Source organism: Ylistrum balloti, unplaced genomic scaffold (assembly GCF_031769215.1).
Source record: "Ylistrum balloti isolate Yb309-2 unplaced genomic scaffold, AGI_CSIRO_Ybal_v1 Utg370618, whole genome shotgun sequence".
Classification (NCBI taxonomy): Eukaryota; Metazoa; Mollusca; class Bivalvia; order Pectinida; family Pectinidae; genus Ylistrum; species Ylistrum balloti.
Window position 1 is genome coordinate 234565 of NW_026782379.1, and position 14983 is coordinate 249547.

The 14983-nt window shown below is 41.3% G+C and overlaps 1 protein-coding gene across 1 annotated transcript in view; it reads left to right on the top strand.

The window, feature by feature from the left end:
• LOC132557045 (uncharacterized) overlaps window positions 1-14983 on the top strand; it is a 135316-nt gene that overhangs the window by 86456 nt on the left and 33877 nt on the right. The window contains exons 80-90 of the mRNA XM_060221509.1: window positions 148-319; window positions 947-1177; window positions 1364-1725; window positions 1980-2340; window positions 2697-2996; window positions 3360-9602; window positions 10050-10183; window positions 11016-11199; window positions 11367-11662; window positions 12203-13769; window positions 14222-14965. Coding sequence (XP_060077492.1) covers window positions 148-319; window positions 947-1177; window positions 1364-1725; window positions 1980-2340; window positions 2697-2996; window positions 3360-9602; window positions 10050-10183; window positions 11016-11199; window positions 11367-11662; window positions 12203-13769; window positions 14222-14965 — 10594 coding nt within the window. The remainder of the gene's footprint in view (window positions 1-147; window positions 320-946; window positions 1178-1363; window positions 1726-1979; window positions 2341-2696; window positions 2997-3359; window positions 9603-10049; window positions 10184-11015; window positions 11200-11366; window positions 11663-12202; window positions 13770-14221; window positions 14966-14983) is intronic.

A 14983-nucleotide genomic window follows, 5' to 3' on the forward strand; every position in this document is an offset into this window, starting at 1 on the left:
ATATTTTACTGGCAATAGGAAACAGGACTTACTTTTCAAAGTCCAATATTGAAATTGAATTGCTAATATTTTTTTGAAAAGGAAATGATTTGATAACAATTTTATCACCATGAAGCCTCTAAGTGACTGCTTTATTTTTTTTTTCAGGATGTGAAATATGAGGCACTGTTTAAAGCAGATACATTTGAAATTGAAGCTTCAGACTTCATGCTGGAACCATTAGCCATCTTCCTTTGTAGTGGTACAGCTGTTGTTGGTGGCACTGGTCATCCAACAAATGCATCTACTGGTGGTGGTCATGCATCAAGAGGTGGTCACAGTAAGTCATTTTAATTGGCTAATTAATAAAAAACAAAAAAAGTTTTAAACAACTGCATACCAACTTTCTTATGTGCATGGTCACAAATTTTCTAAACTTTGAACCATTGTGATACAGACTATATTGTGCAACACTGAATTATTGTTTATTATCCCTGTTTGAATTTTGGCCACAAATTATTTGTGATCTCTGATTATCTGTTAAAAATTATCTAAAAGATTATGCTCAAACGATGCATGCTGTGTGACAATGGAATCAAGCATTTTATACATAACCTTTAATTTGCCCAGATCAAAACCAATAAACTGTTGATAAAATTACTTTCCTTATAGTTTTGAAATTATATTGGAAGTTTTAAACTAGATGCTACAATGACTGATTGACAGGTGGACTGATAACCTTCTGGAATCTGGAAATGAAGTGCATTTTGATGTTTCCAGAGTTCACAGTGGCTTTCTGTCATTTCATCAACAGTCCAGCCGAATTTGAAATATTTGGGGCTAGTATCTCTCAACCACTGTTGGATATCTAAGCCATATGCAAATACCATTGAAAATAGATGATAAATCAGCATTTGAAGAAATAATTTAATTAATTTACTTTAACCACTACTTCTTGTATTGTCAGATACTGCTTCAGAACTTGGTGGCATAGCTTACGGATCTCTTTACGAGCCAGATGAAACAGGCAGCAGTGGTGGTGATAGTGCTGCAGGTGTATCTGGTGGTCGAGGTGGAGGCAAGGCCAAGATTTCTGTTGGTACTCAGTTCCTTTTGGATGGTTCAATAATGGCAGATGGTGCTGATGGATCAGCCAACAGCGGTGGTGGCAGTGGTGGGTCTGTCTGGGTTATTGCTGGTAAGTAATTTTTGGAGAGGGAGTATAGGAAACTGAAGGCTTACCACAAACAATAATGCATTAGATATCAAATCTGTTTTTACAATTAATTGCATTGTCACAATTACACTTAAAGGGTTGAAAGTAAAAATAACAGAAAATTATAGGAAGTTGGTGATATTCTGTATTAAATAATGTTTTATCCAGGACAATTCAGAGGCCATGGAACAATCAGCACAAGTGGAGGTTCTGGTCACGAGACCGCTGGAGGAGGTGCTGGTGGGCGCATTGCAGCCCATTCTGTAGAATATAATCAGTTCCGTGGTCAGTTACTGGCCATTGGACAGGATGGTACCACCACAGGGGATATGGGCGGACCAGGTTCAGTGTTTATTGAGGACAAGGTCACAGCCTACACCTATGAGAGTCGATTGTATATAGACGGAAACAATTTGGCTACTCCAAAACCACTGGTGGTGTGGGAACGCAACCCTAGAATCGTCAGTACCAATGAATCCATAGACAATGATGCAGACCTCAACTTTGATCATCTCATGTTGAATAAAAAGGTTTGAGTTCATTTGTTTTTATCAATGGAGTAAGTGATAATTGAATTTATGACATTAGCTTGTTTTTCTTAGTTTGAACACGCTATATGTATAACAAGAGCTGGCTCAAGTGTAACAGAAAGGAAATTTTTTCTAATATCTTAAACTGACTAAATGTACATTTTAAAAAAAACAATATCAGGAGGTGTGATTTCTATTGAATAATTGTCAAAGTTAATTGTTGATGTTTATAATTTCCAACATTATTTTAACAGGCAATGATCCAGATAGCTGATCAAGGAGGCTCTGGTATAAACTCGATCAACATTGGTCTCGTCCTGGGAGATATGTCGGGATATTTACATATGCGGAATAACCAACACTTTTATGTTGAGTATGACAAGTACAGTATCATCCGGTCCATTCCTCCTACAAACTTCATCGTGGATGAGAAATCAAACATGTATGCATCAACTGACCTAAGACTGATTGGAACCGGTCATCCTACCCTAGATTTACTTGGCCATCTCGTCGGGGTTATGAATCTCACACTGGAATACAGCCGTAGCATGACTATAGCCACAACAGCCAAAAACAGCCGATTTATCAATGGGGCTTACCTAGCTCTGCCTAATGGTAAATAATATTGTTATAGTAATTGTGTTTATTTACATAGATAGCATAACATTTACAGAAGATTCTTTGATGGTGTAGGTGAATTAGTGACAAAATGGTATTGGATTACATATATGACACTGAGTCGAGAGAGGGAAAAGCAGTAAAACAAAGTGTGGTATACGTTAAAGGTTTTTTAAATAATTTTTTGTTTGCGTGAAAATTTATTACAATAGAAGAACTTTGTATGAGGTTGACATAGTACAATTTTTACAATGAAATCTAGTGTCTAACACTGTACTAGGGTAGATGAAGTGGCTTTGAATTTTTCAACAGACAGAAACTTAATTCTGAGATCGTTTTTCTTTTTGTTTCAGGTACTCTGGCATTTGATTACCTGTCTCTCCAGGCTCAGGCAGAAATCTCACACAGTAAGGACATCAACCTGGAGGTGTCGGATGTGATGATGCGGTACAGCTCAGGGATCTATGGAGACTCTATCACCATTACAGCTGGAAACATGCACCTAGAGGGTGAGGCCCGTCTGGATACTGGAGGTCGCGGTCTGATGTGGACAGGCACTGGTGATGGTGGTTTGGACTCCTCAGGATATGGAATAGGTGGTGGATATGGAGGCTATGGAGGCGGTGCTAACACTGTCAATTATACAAACGGAGGTAAGGTTACACTCTGTCAGGGGGAGATAATTGTGCTCAGTTACGAAAAGTTTGGATAAACTCAGTTTGTTATTATGGTAATAATCAAATAGTCTATCTTAATTTGCCTCACCTGAAGTTATGCTTTACGACTGATTTTTGTTTTACTTCATCCTAATCAACTTTTGTTTTTAAAATTCGTTCTTAAGATTATAAAGATCTGGATTCAGGATAGTTACTCATCACTTGAAGATATTTCTAGTCACTGGAGTTTCAGTACAAATAACTTTAAATAACATTGTCTCAAAATCTGTTTTGCTGAGGATGATGATGTTTATATTATATCTTCCTGGGGTGAGTTTATGTTCTTATTGAATGCTTCAGGTGCATCCTATGGGTCTTACAAGGCACCAGTACATCATGGCAGTAAGGGGGGTGGAAGCAATGGTGGCCGGGGAGGTGGAATCATTGACCTAGAAATCACCAGATCCATCCATCTTGACGGTATCATCACAAGTCAGGGCGGTAATGCATCTGTAGACAGCAGTGGTGGAGGAAGCGGTGGTAGTATCTACATGAGAGCTGTCAACTTCTCCGGGCATGGCCAAGTCAGTGTCGAAGGAGGGAATGGAAATGATTGGGGCTTTGGCGGCTCAGGAGGCCGAGCTTGTGCCCATGTGTTCTGGAACAGAGAATTCAATGGTGACTATTTGACCTATGGAGGGTATGGAGGCTCACAACGGTCTGATGAAAGTGCTAATGGTGCTTCTGGCACTGTATACTTCACAGGGTCTGACCAAGGCCTGACAGGTAGAGAAGTTCTTAACAGCACCAATGGGACAATTGTATACAAGGATGGGTTCCGAAAGCTTATTATTGACAATGCTAATAGAAATCACTTGCTGCCAACTGTCATCATGGCAGAAGGTGGAGTTTCTGCGGAATTCGAGTTTGACCAGCTGGAAGCAAATAGTCATGCAGTGCTTGAGATGCATGGTAGCACATCACAGCTGATAGTCCATGACTTTGAAGGAGATCAAACAGGTCTCATGTATTTAAAAGCACAACAGACAGTTCATGTGGAATATGTGGAGTCCACAGCAGGTTATACTGTTGCTCCGGTGAGCTTTAATGTGGAATCTGGTGCTGAGATACGTCTTCCATCCACAGTTATCATGTTAGGAACACGGTCAGAAATGAAAGGCCGCATGACCAATGTCCAGAATCTGACCATTGCAGATGGAGCAAACACAGTGTTTCATTCTACAGCCAGAACAGCTCTGATAGAGGCTGGAAAATTCACACATGTAACCCAGCCTGGAAATATCAGTTTGACATTATTCAAGATACAGAGAGGTTCTCAGGCTTTCCTACAGGAAACTCAGACAAACCTCGTCATCACTATCACGAAGCTGCTGATCCAGTATGAGGGTCGCATGTGGATGAACACGGGTATGATTGTTTCAGACATAGGAGTTATAGAAAGCTTGGCAGTGCTCAGTCTGGCTTACGAAGGTTATAAAGCAGAATTAGGACCTGGCAAAGGAAATACTGTCGGTAGCTCTGGTTCTGGGGCTGCTCATGGTGGCCATGGTGGTGCCCCAGAACCAGATACTGGTGGAGTACCATATGATTCAACCATGAAAGCATTGGAACCTGGCAGTGGTGGAGGAAATGGTTTAGGTACTGGTGGAAGTGGAGGTGGGTACATGGTGTGGGATAATGGTAAAAACTTGTGGATCGATGGTGAGCTGTCCATTGCAGGACAGTCTGGATCTGGAAACGGTGCTGGTGGAGGAAGTGGAGGTGGACTTTTCATGAAAACACTCAACTTTACTGGGTATGGTGTAGTCAACGCAGCTGGTGGAAGTGCGTCTGGCATTGGTAATGGGGGAGGTGGTGCAGGTGGAAGAGTTTCAATCCATATTGACTTTGCTAACAAGTTCACAGGTTTGATAACGACTGGTGGAGGAATAGGGTCAGGAACTTACCCAGCTGGAGCGTCAGGCACTACTTACATCCAGGAAAATAATCGAGGACCTCAGTATGCAGAGATTAAATATGATGTTGCAACAAATACTAACATTAAAGTTGCAACACATAGACGTGTGTTAGTAGATAACTTTGATACTGATAAAGAACTGTATGCAAATCATGGAATACCTTGGATTTACACAGTTATTGAGGAGAGCCAACAAGCTGAATACACATATGATGAACTTGAATTGCGCGGTCACTCAAATTTACAGATAGGATATGCAGATCCATCAGTTTCGCCAAATGTTACTGTGGTCGTACACAGAATGTATGGGGACAATACAGGTCTTATAAATATTCGTGAAAACCAGACACTGTATGTGGAAGTTGTTGAGTCTCTCACTAATGAAACATATGCACCATGCAGCTTCAAATGTGATAGCGGTTCTGAAACATTGTTCCCTGAATGGACAAATATGTTTGGATCAAGATCATTCATCGCTGGACTGATAACAGGAATTGAAAAGTTGATGGTACGTAGAGGAGCAGATCTTCTGTTTTACTCAACTGGTCACACTGCCAAGATTGAAAATGGTCAATACACTACCATGACAGATCCTGGTAACTTTGAGTTCCCACAGTTCCATGTAGGCAGATTCTCTGTAGCAGAATTCCAACACATCACAACATCTATGACCTTGACATGCGCTGACTTCCTGGTCAAACATCAAGGTTTATTCTATATGAACTATGCCAATATTTACTCCAGTTATGCCCATATTGAAAGTGAAGCCATACTTTCCTTGGATGAAAGAGGGAATGGAGCAGAGACAGGTTATGGTAAAGGGACTACAAAGAATGGTATTGGATGTGGTGGTGGACATGGAGGCTGGGGCGGCTGTCCCACACCAGACTATGGTGGTGAACCCTTCAACTCTGTCTTCTCTCCTGGAAATGGTGTTTTATTGGCAACTGAAGAATTTTCTGGAAGTGGTGGTGGTAATGGTGGTGGACAAGGTGGCTCAGGAGGAGGATTCCTCCTCTGGGAGGTTGGTGACCTTCTGGAACTAAACGGTTTGTTGTCCCTTAACGGATCTGATGGAGTAGGTGGAAATGCTGGTGGTGGCAGTGGTGGCAGTGTGTTGATAAAAACAATGAATATGTCGGGACATGGAGGCATATCAGTAAAGGGTGGCAACGGTGTTAGCTCTGGAGGTGGAGGATCTGGTGGACGTATAGCCATTCACTGTAAGTGGAGATATCAATATGGAGGAGCATTCGACAACTATGGTGGTGACGGTGGCTCAACTCAAAAACAGGCACACACTGGTGCGGCAGGAACCTCTTTCAGAGAGGAGAACCTCCGGGAACTTGAGTACAGGTTAAAGAAATATGACAAAGTACACAACACAACATTTTTGGAGGTAGACCACAAGTATGTACACTCAGATAACTTGCTCAAGTACAGTCCCGCACCAACTCTTCTGATGGCAAATGACACTTACGATTATGAATTTAACGAAATTGACTTGACAGGAAGTTCCAGAATGATGATCTATCATCCAAATACTACGGACAGAAATGTCACCGTTATTGGCCACAAGTTCCTGGGTGATAAAACAGGTCAGCTCCACACCCGATCTAACCAGCATGTATACGTGGAATATGTTGAATCGGTTCTAAATAGAACTGAGGCTGTATGTAGCTTTATCATTGAACAGTACAGTGAAATCATCTTCCCCGAAGAGGTTCATGTTCAAGGTACTAACAGCACAATAGCAGGAGAGGTGACTGGAGTTCTGGATCTGAGTATTGAAAGAGACGCGTTTATGGAGTTCATGTCAACCGCTAATACTGCCAATATAAAGAATGGTGTCAAAGTTAATATACAGGAACCTAGTTACTTCGCTTTTGGAACTGTCACTGTCAAACAAGGTGGGTTGATGGGTTTCTCAAAAATTGCTGACGTTATGCATCTGGAGGCAGGAAAAATTGAAGTGCGTTACCAAGGTGTATTATACATGAATGATGCAGATCTAGAATCGGGATTTGCCGAGATAGAGAGTCAAGGAACGTTCCATCTGAACGGGCATGGACATACAGCTGAGAATGGCCTAGGGGCAGGACAGACTGTTGGTTCTGTTGGCTGTGGTGCCAGTCATGGAGGCTTTGGTGGCTGCTCTAACCAAGCTCAGGCTACACATCCCTATGGATCTGTTTACTCACCAAAAGAACTTGGAAGTGGAGGAGGCAATGGCCAAGGCACAGGAGGAAATGGAGGAGGCAGATTGATGTGGGATGTTGCCGTTCACTTCGAGCTTAATGGCTTGCTTGCTTTACAGGGAAATGATGGTCAGGGATCCAATGCTGGAGGTGGCTCAGGGGGTAGTCTTCTTGTAAAAACAACCAACTTTACCGGCCATGGTGAGGTAAATGTAGAAGGAGGCAATGGAGTAGGTTCTGGTGGTGGAGCTGCAGGAGGCAGAGTCGGCATCCATTGTCAATACAGGTACACCTACGGAGGAAAGTACACCAATCATGGAGGTACTGGTGGAACTGGAGCCCCAGCAGGAACCACATTTGTGGAGAACAACATGCGTCCACTTGAGTACAGAATATTGAAGTATATGCCTGGTACTAATACAACTTACTTCCAGGTAGATCATCGGTACCTACACATGGACAACATTGGCAATCTTGTAGAAGGTTCCACTCTTATTATGGAAAATGAAACAATAACTTACGAGTTTGATGAAGCAGAAGTGACTGGAGCATCCATAGCCCAGATCTACCATCCCTTAGACTCCCAAGTTACTGTAACCATTCACAAAGTCCTAGGGGACAAGACAGGACAGCTCCACATGAGAGAAAACCAGACAGTGTACTTGGAGTATGTAGAGTCGGAATCCAATGTCACAGAAGCTCCAGTCAGCTACTACATTGACTATGGTGCTACTATTATTATGCCTACTGAGGTACACATGCATGGTGTTCGTACAAATCTGTCAGGTTTATTGGTGGGTGTACACCATCTGTACATAGAAGAAAATGGAGCAGTCTCTGTATTTGCCACATCCCAGACTGCACAGCTTTCCAGTGGAGTAAGAACTGATACTACAACACCAGGAAATTTCTCTCTACCATCCATGAAGATCAATGCCTATGGTAGTATTGAATTTAGACATATATCAAATGATCTGTTCAACTTGGACTTTGGAAGGGTGGACTTAAAATATAAGGGTGAGTTGTTAATGAATTATGGCACGCTGGTAGCAGGAAATGCAGACATTGAGTCAGAGAGCTTGTTAGACTTACAAGGAAGAGGTCACCCAGCACAAACAGGAAGTGGTGCTGTGACGTCCAGTTATGGAGCCAGTCATGGTGGTATTGGTGGTAGTCAGTCTGGAAACACCTATGGGTCTGTCTTTACTCCAAAGGAACTTGGAAGTGGAGGTGGTGGAACCAATGGCGGAGCAGGTGGTGGATTTATCAACTTCAAGGTCGGAAATCAGCTCCACGTTGATGGTGATGTGAAAGCTAACGGAGATTCTCCCACCTCTGGTCACTCTGGTGGAGGAAGTGGTGGTTCCATAATGGTAGAGGCTTACAATGTTTCTGGGCACGGCTTATTTGATGCCAGTGGTGGTGATGGTTATGCTTCAGGATGTGGTGGAGGTGGTGGACGTATAGCTATGCTTGTCGATGCAGTAAATACCTATGGAGGTATCTATAGTGCCAAGGGTGGAAGTCGTGGTTCTAGCTCCTCTAACGTAGCTTGTGATGGAGGACCAGGTACTATATATAAATATGAGTCAAGTCGTGGGCCAACTTACAGGGAACTTAAATACAATCCACGTCTTAATACCACAGGACTGAGCCCAGAGCATTCCAAGCTTACTGTGGACAATGGTGATCTACTGACAGAACAACCAGCAATGGTGATGGAAAATGCTACTGTGTATTACGAATTTGATGAAGTTCAGGTTGAGGGTCACTCTTACGTTCATTTTTACCATCCATCTAATGCAGACAATGTCACTGTCATCATCAAGGAGTTGACAGGTAACAAACAAGGCTTTGTCAGAGTACAGAGCAGGCAGCAGGTGATCGTAGACTTCGTGGCATCTACTCACACCTATTTGGATGCTCCATGTGGCTTCCATGTGGATGCTTACGGTGAACTTGTTTTACCAACGGAAGTTTTTGTGACAACAGAGAAAGTCATTGTAGGGGGAAGATTGATCGGTGTAGAATCACTTACAATTGAACGAAATGCTGAACTCGTTCTTCAGGATGATGCACACACAAAGGATATTCGGTCTCTGGAATTTTCCTACCTTAACACGAAAGGAAGTTCATCCTATACACCTGGTGACATCTCTTTTGGTACGCTGAATGTAAACAATTTGGGTAAAGTGACTGTATCAATGGATCCATTATTTGCAGAAATAGCTACCGGAGACTTAACTGTTAAAAACGGAGGCACTATGTCTTTGGAAACTCTACGAGTCATGTTGAACAGCACAAACCTGATAGTAGAGAATAGTGGTGTGATTACAGGAAGTGGCTTTGGTTTTGCCAAAAATACAGGAACTGGAGCTGGCTCACAGGGCAGCTATGATGGATCAGGAGGTGGCCACGCCAGCAGAGGTAAGAACTACTATACACAGCACAACACCTACTCGCAAATAATCATATACAAGAATTTAAAAAAAAAAAAAAAAAAAGGATATCTAAAAAAACCTACATGTAGTGATTTTTTTGATTAAGATAATTAATTAACACATCGGGAAAGGAACCAAAGATAAATTATTTTAAATTCATTTTGTTATTAAAGTCTGAAAATTTCATAGATGTGTGGGACTATAACTACATATTACACAGATTAATTACGGAAAGAAATACTTGTTTAAGAGAAATGCTGGCTTCAACAAACTAAAAAAACTTCTAAATGCTGGTATGTGATCCTGGTTCAAATCTTAATTCTTTTTCTTTCACAAAGCTTTCAAGCTCTATGGTTCTATTATTTTTCAATACAGTATGTGTTATGTTTTTAGTATTATTATATTAAATATTTGTTCTTGTCATTGACACCAGGTGGCACCAGTGAATCTAATGCAGCAGGTGGTGCTTACTATGGTGAGGAGATGATGACTACTGATCCTGGAAGTGGAGGAGGTGGTAGTTCAGGGACCGCTGGTGGCAGTCATATCTCCATCAATGTCGGACAGGTAACTATTGTAACCTATAGAGATGGCTGGTGGCAGTCATATCTCCATCATTGTCGGACAGGTAACTATTGTAACCAATAGGAATGGCTACTGGCAGTCCTTTATGCATCAATATCTTAATGTTACCTATTATAATCAGTAGTGACTACAGATTGTAGAAATACAGCCAGAAATGTTCAGCATACTTCTTAACTGTTTGCTGTCTCATATTTACTGTAGAACATGATTTTACCCTTAATACAAAGTGAGGTTTGGTTCTTGGAAAAATGCCTATTAACTCCTACTGTTTTTTAGTATTTATTATAAATTTGGAGATAAAAAATTCTTGTTGATATTGAAGGCCTTTGCAGTTCATCAGAGGACAATATTACAATTTTCTATAAGTCTCTATGGTATTTACTGATGTACATTTCTAATTGGCATAATGCACAAAGTCTATGTGGAAGGTAAGACCAGAAAAAAAAAAATTCCACATGTTAGAAAAATTCTAGATTTGTGAAGATAGTTACAATTATCTAAACAGTAATATGCTGTATTGAATTTGTTTTCAAAATGATTTTAAATAGGTTACCAATTTTTTTTTTGGTAATATAAATAAAGTGTGCGATGTGCACCTTTGCAGGGGAAAAGAATCTCCTGACCAAAATATGTCGATTTTGTTATATCTATGTTTACTTGAGTAATTACAGTAACTAAGCTAGTCTTTGCTAGATTCAAGGAGTATGATGTTTGAAGAAGTCTATGGTCTTTGTATAATTGACATATATTACTACATACTAGTATTTCATTTTGAATGTCTTGTGAAATGTCTTCATTATGTGTGTTTTTACAGACCTTTAGTGTTGAAGGGACCATAGAGAGTAATGGTTTAGATGGTACAAGTACAATGTATGCTGGAGCAGGGGCTGGAGGAAGCATCTTCATCACATCTAACAAACTTCAGGGATATGGCACCATCTCTGTGAACGGCGGCAGATCCTACGAGGGCTACTACTCTGGTCACCATACATATTATCGTAAGTAACCACTACTGGTCTACAACAAATTTTATTACAGTAATAGATCTCTAGAAAGACAGATAAACACAATAATCTGATGGAAGATCCTATCAGCTAGGAGAACTGTATTGATATTCATAATTAACGCTTCTACTCTGAAGAATTGTTTGAAATGATTTTTCCAGAAAATGGTGCTGGATCTGGTGGAAGGATAGCTATTTACTTGGGAGAACTGCCAAATTTCCGTGGAACATTAGTCGCACAAGGTGGCCTTGCTAACAATGGTGGTTCAACGAATCAGCACGGTGGCCCCGGGACAGTGTTTATCAAATCTTCCATTGGAGACAGTATACACCGATATCTCTGGATTGATAACCAGAACAGGGGCACACTGCTGTCATGTTCCTTCCCAACTTATATCAACTCAACCATCCTACATACATTATACCTGCAGAATCAGGCTTGTGCACGACTTTCTCAGGTGAAACTGACATTCATTTAAATAATGTTACAGAATTTTGTCTAAAATTTCAAGTTTATATTTATATGGACAGATATCTTAGAAACAAGTTCTAGTCTTTTTCTGAATCAGTCAATGCTGGTTTGTTTGATGTTTCTGTATTTAATGTATTTCTGAATTATTGATATCTATAAAACTACTTTTGATAAAGCCTTTTCTGTTTGATCCATGTTCTGTGTGACTGAGACTTTTAAACACTGAGATTAAAAATTTTTCTTTCAATAATTGCATTACTGGTAAAAATGTAAGAAAAAAGTTCAGTTAACATTTAATTACATTAACTTCATAATTTGCATTTGCAAATTTTTGGGGTTGTGTTATGAACTTGAAATATGCATATGTCATATTCAATAATTTGACAAGACATTAAATTGTAAATTTTAAACCAAGATAATAGATTCAGTGTAATTGAGTATTTTAAAAGTTAGATAATATTGAACAACCTGCCTAGTATGAAAATGAGTTTATGAAGGTCTAATTTTGTTCTTGTGTTGGTTTCAGTCAAAAGTTTTGATCAGCTACCTGCATGGTGGATCTGGTTTGCTTTACTTGGAAAATGAAGTTGAAATGAACCAAGAGGAGCGTGCACACTTGAGGGCCAATTTACATGTACTAGCAGGGTCCAAAGCCGTGATGCCACCTACTCTGTTTGTTGAGGAGACTTTGACAGCAGAAGGTGGCCTCATTGGAGTGGAGCATCTCTACACAAGAGGAGTGTCAAATATTATCAAAACTGGATTCAGCATTTGCTCAACGACAATCACACTGAATTCTGAATTTAATTTCTACACGGTTACAATCATGGACGGTGGGCTTCTGAAGTTGACTGATGATGACATGACAACTGCCTCTGGACTATCCTTCAGAGCCTATCATGTTCACCTTGAAGACTCCGCCAAGGTAGAAGTTGAAGGTGGTGTTGAATTCATAGCAGGTGTGTTTGATATGGAAAAAGACTCAACCTTGAGTGGCAATGAGTATGGATACGAGACTGCCTCTGGACCTGGATATGGCAGGAAATGTGGCCCTGGTACAGGTGCTGGCCATGGTGGCACTGGTGGCAGCGCTTCCTGTGGTTGTTCCTGTGGTTCCTGTGTGAGAGGGGTAGCCTATGGTGATGCCTGTACACCGTGGTTGGCAGGAAGTGGTGGTGGTAACTCTGTATCTGGTACTGGTGGTGCTGGTGGGTCAGCAATACGTATTATTGCAAGCCACGCAGCTTTCATTGAAGGTGCTATTTCCAGCAATGGTGGGTCAGGGACCAATGCTGCAGGTGGAGGCAGTGGAGGGTCTATTTGGCTTGACAGCAATATCATTGAAGGCTGGGGGTCTGTTGATGCTGATGGTGGGTCAGCAGGATCATACTGTCAATCAAATTGCTGGAATGGAGGCTGCTGTTGTAATAACAGAGGAGGTGGTGGAGCTGGTGGAAGGATCAGAACTGTCACAGGCAATTACACACAGAAAGTTCTCTACTACAACCGTGACTCTGGGGCAGGTTCTGGTAGTGGCGGTGCAGGTGGTGTCGGCACCCTCTGTGATCACAGTGATGACCAATGTAGTGGTCATGGAAACTGGACAGCTGGAGTTTGTGTATGCAATACAGGCTACTATGGAAATGACTGTCAGTACAGCTGTGAATGTGGATCACATGGCTCCTGTAACAGTGATGGCACCTGTGTATGTGATCACGGCTACATTGGCTTTCACTGTGAGAGTACTTGTGATGACAACACCACTTGTAGTGGGACAGGACATTGTACCACCTGTGGGTCATGCCTCTGTAATGCCTGCTACCATGGCAACGACTGCTCAAGTCTCTGTAGTGGTCATGGAACTTGTGATGCTGATGCGTGTCTCTGTGACGCCTGCCACTTAGGAGAGTACTGTGAGTCGGAGTGTAATGGACATGGAACCTGTAATGGTACTGCTTGTATTTGTCAGTCAGGATGGTATGGTGCAAAATGTACAATTAAATCATGTGGTGGCCTCAACAATATACCCTGCTCTGGACATGGAACCTGTCACGCCGCCAGCCAGACATGCTTCTGTGATCCTGGATGGGAAGGTAATATCATAAACACTTATTTACTCTCTATAATAATTAATTTAATCTGAAGTAGTATAATTTTTACAAATTTGATATTTAATATTTTTTCATCAGCTATTCTTAGCCTGAATACTCAACTTCACAAATGCAGTATGTACATGTACAAGCAAGAAATGTAACATCAAAATTTTTTCAAGAATTTGTTACAATTTTTGAAATGGCTAAAGTTATTTGGGAGAAAAAATAAGACTTTAAGTTGTTATATACTTGAATATCATTTCGAAAGGGTAGAGATATTTAATCATTAGAAAGCTGGTTATGTGATTTCTTGTAATCTGATACAGTATGTTACAGTGATCTTATATTTCTACCATTTATATACGATTTAATTGCAGTGTTAAATTATTGACTCCTCAAATAAGGAATTTTGATGTTTCAAGAAACCTGATTTTCTTTTTGCTAATTTTCAGGCTCTGAATGTGAGAACCCTGACTGCCCCGGTGATGTTAACTGTAATGCTAGGGGAATCTGTAACACAGCCTATGAGCCTCCCCGATGTACTGACTGTGATGTTGGATGGATGGGACCTGCATGTGATGATCCTTGTGTCCATGGTACAGCAAATGCTGACAACACGAATTGTACTTGTAATAGTACCTGTTTCCACGGCAAAGGCTGCAACATTCAGTGCTCTGAGCATGGCACATGTGACGTTAATTACGACTGCTACTGTGATCCATTCAGTGGATGGTCTGGCACCTTATGCGAGATTCCAGGCTGTCCAAGACATCCAACCACCCTTGAGGAATGCAGCGATCACGGCACATGTAACAGCTTCAACCATATCTGTGAATGTGATGCTGCATGGAAGGGTGCTGCTTGTCACATAGCAGACTGTCAGGGAGAACCAGATTGCCAAGGTCGAGGCCATTGTGATGACACACTGAACACACCTCGATGTATCAACTGTACTGGCCCTTGGATGGGCGTTGGCTGTGACGAGCCATGTGTCAATGGCACAGAGACCCCATTAAATTCAGGCACTTGTGTCTGTGATCCTGGATTTGCGGGTGTTGGATGCGACTCGGAGTGCTCCGGTAATGGTATAATTGTTGGTGGAGCCTGTGATTGTGACTATGTTACTGGATGGAAGGGACCCTTATGTGACATACCAGGCTGTCCTGGTCTTTTCAACCTGGACTGTTCTGGAAGAGGTAAGTTGCAGGATTGTC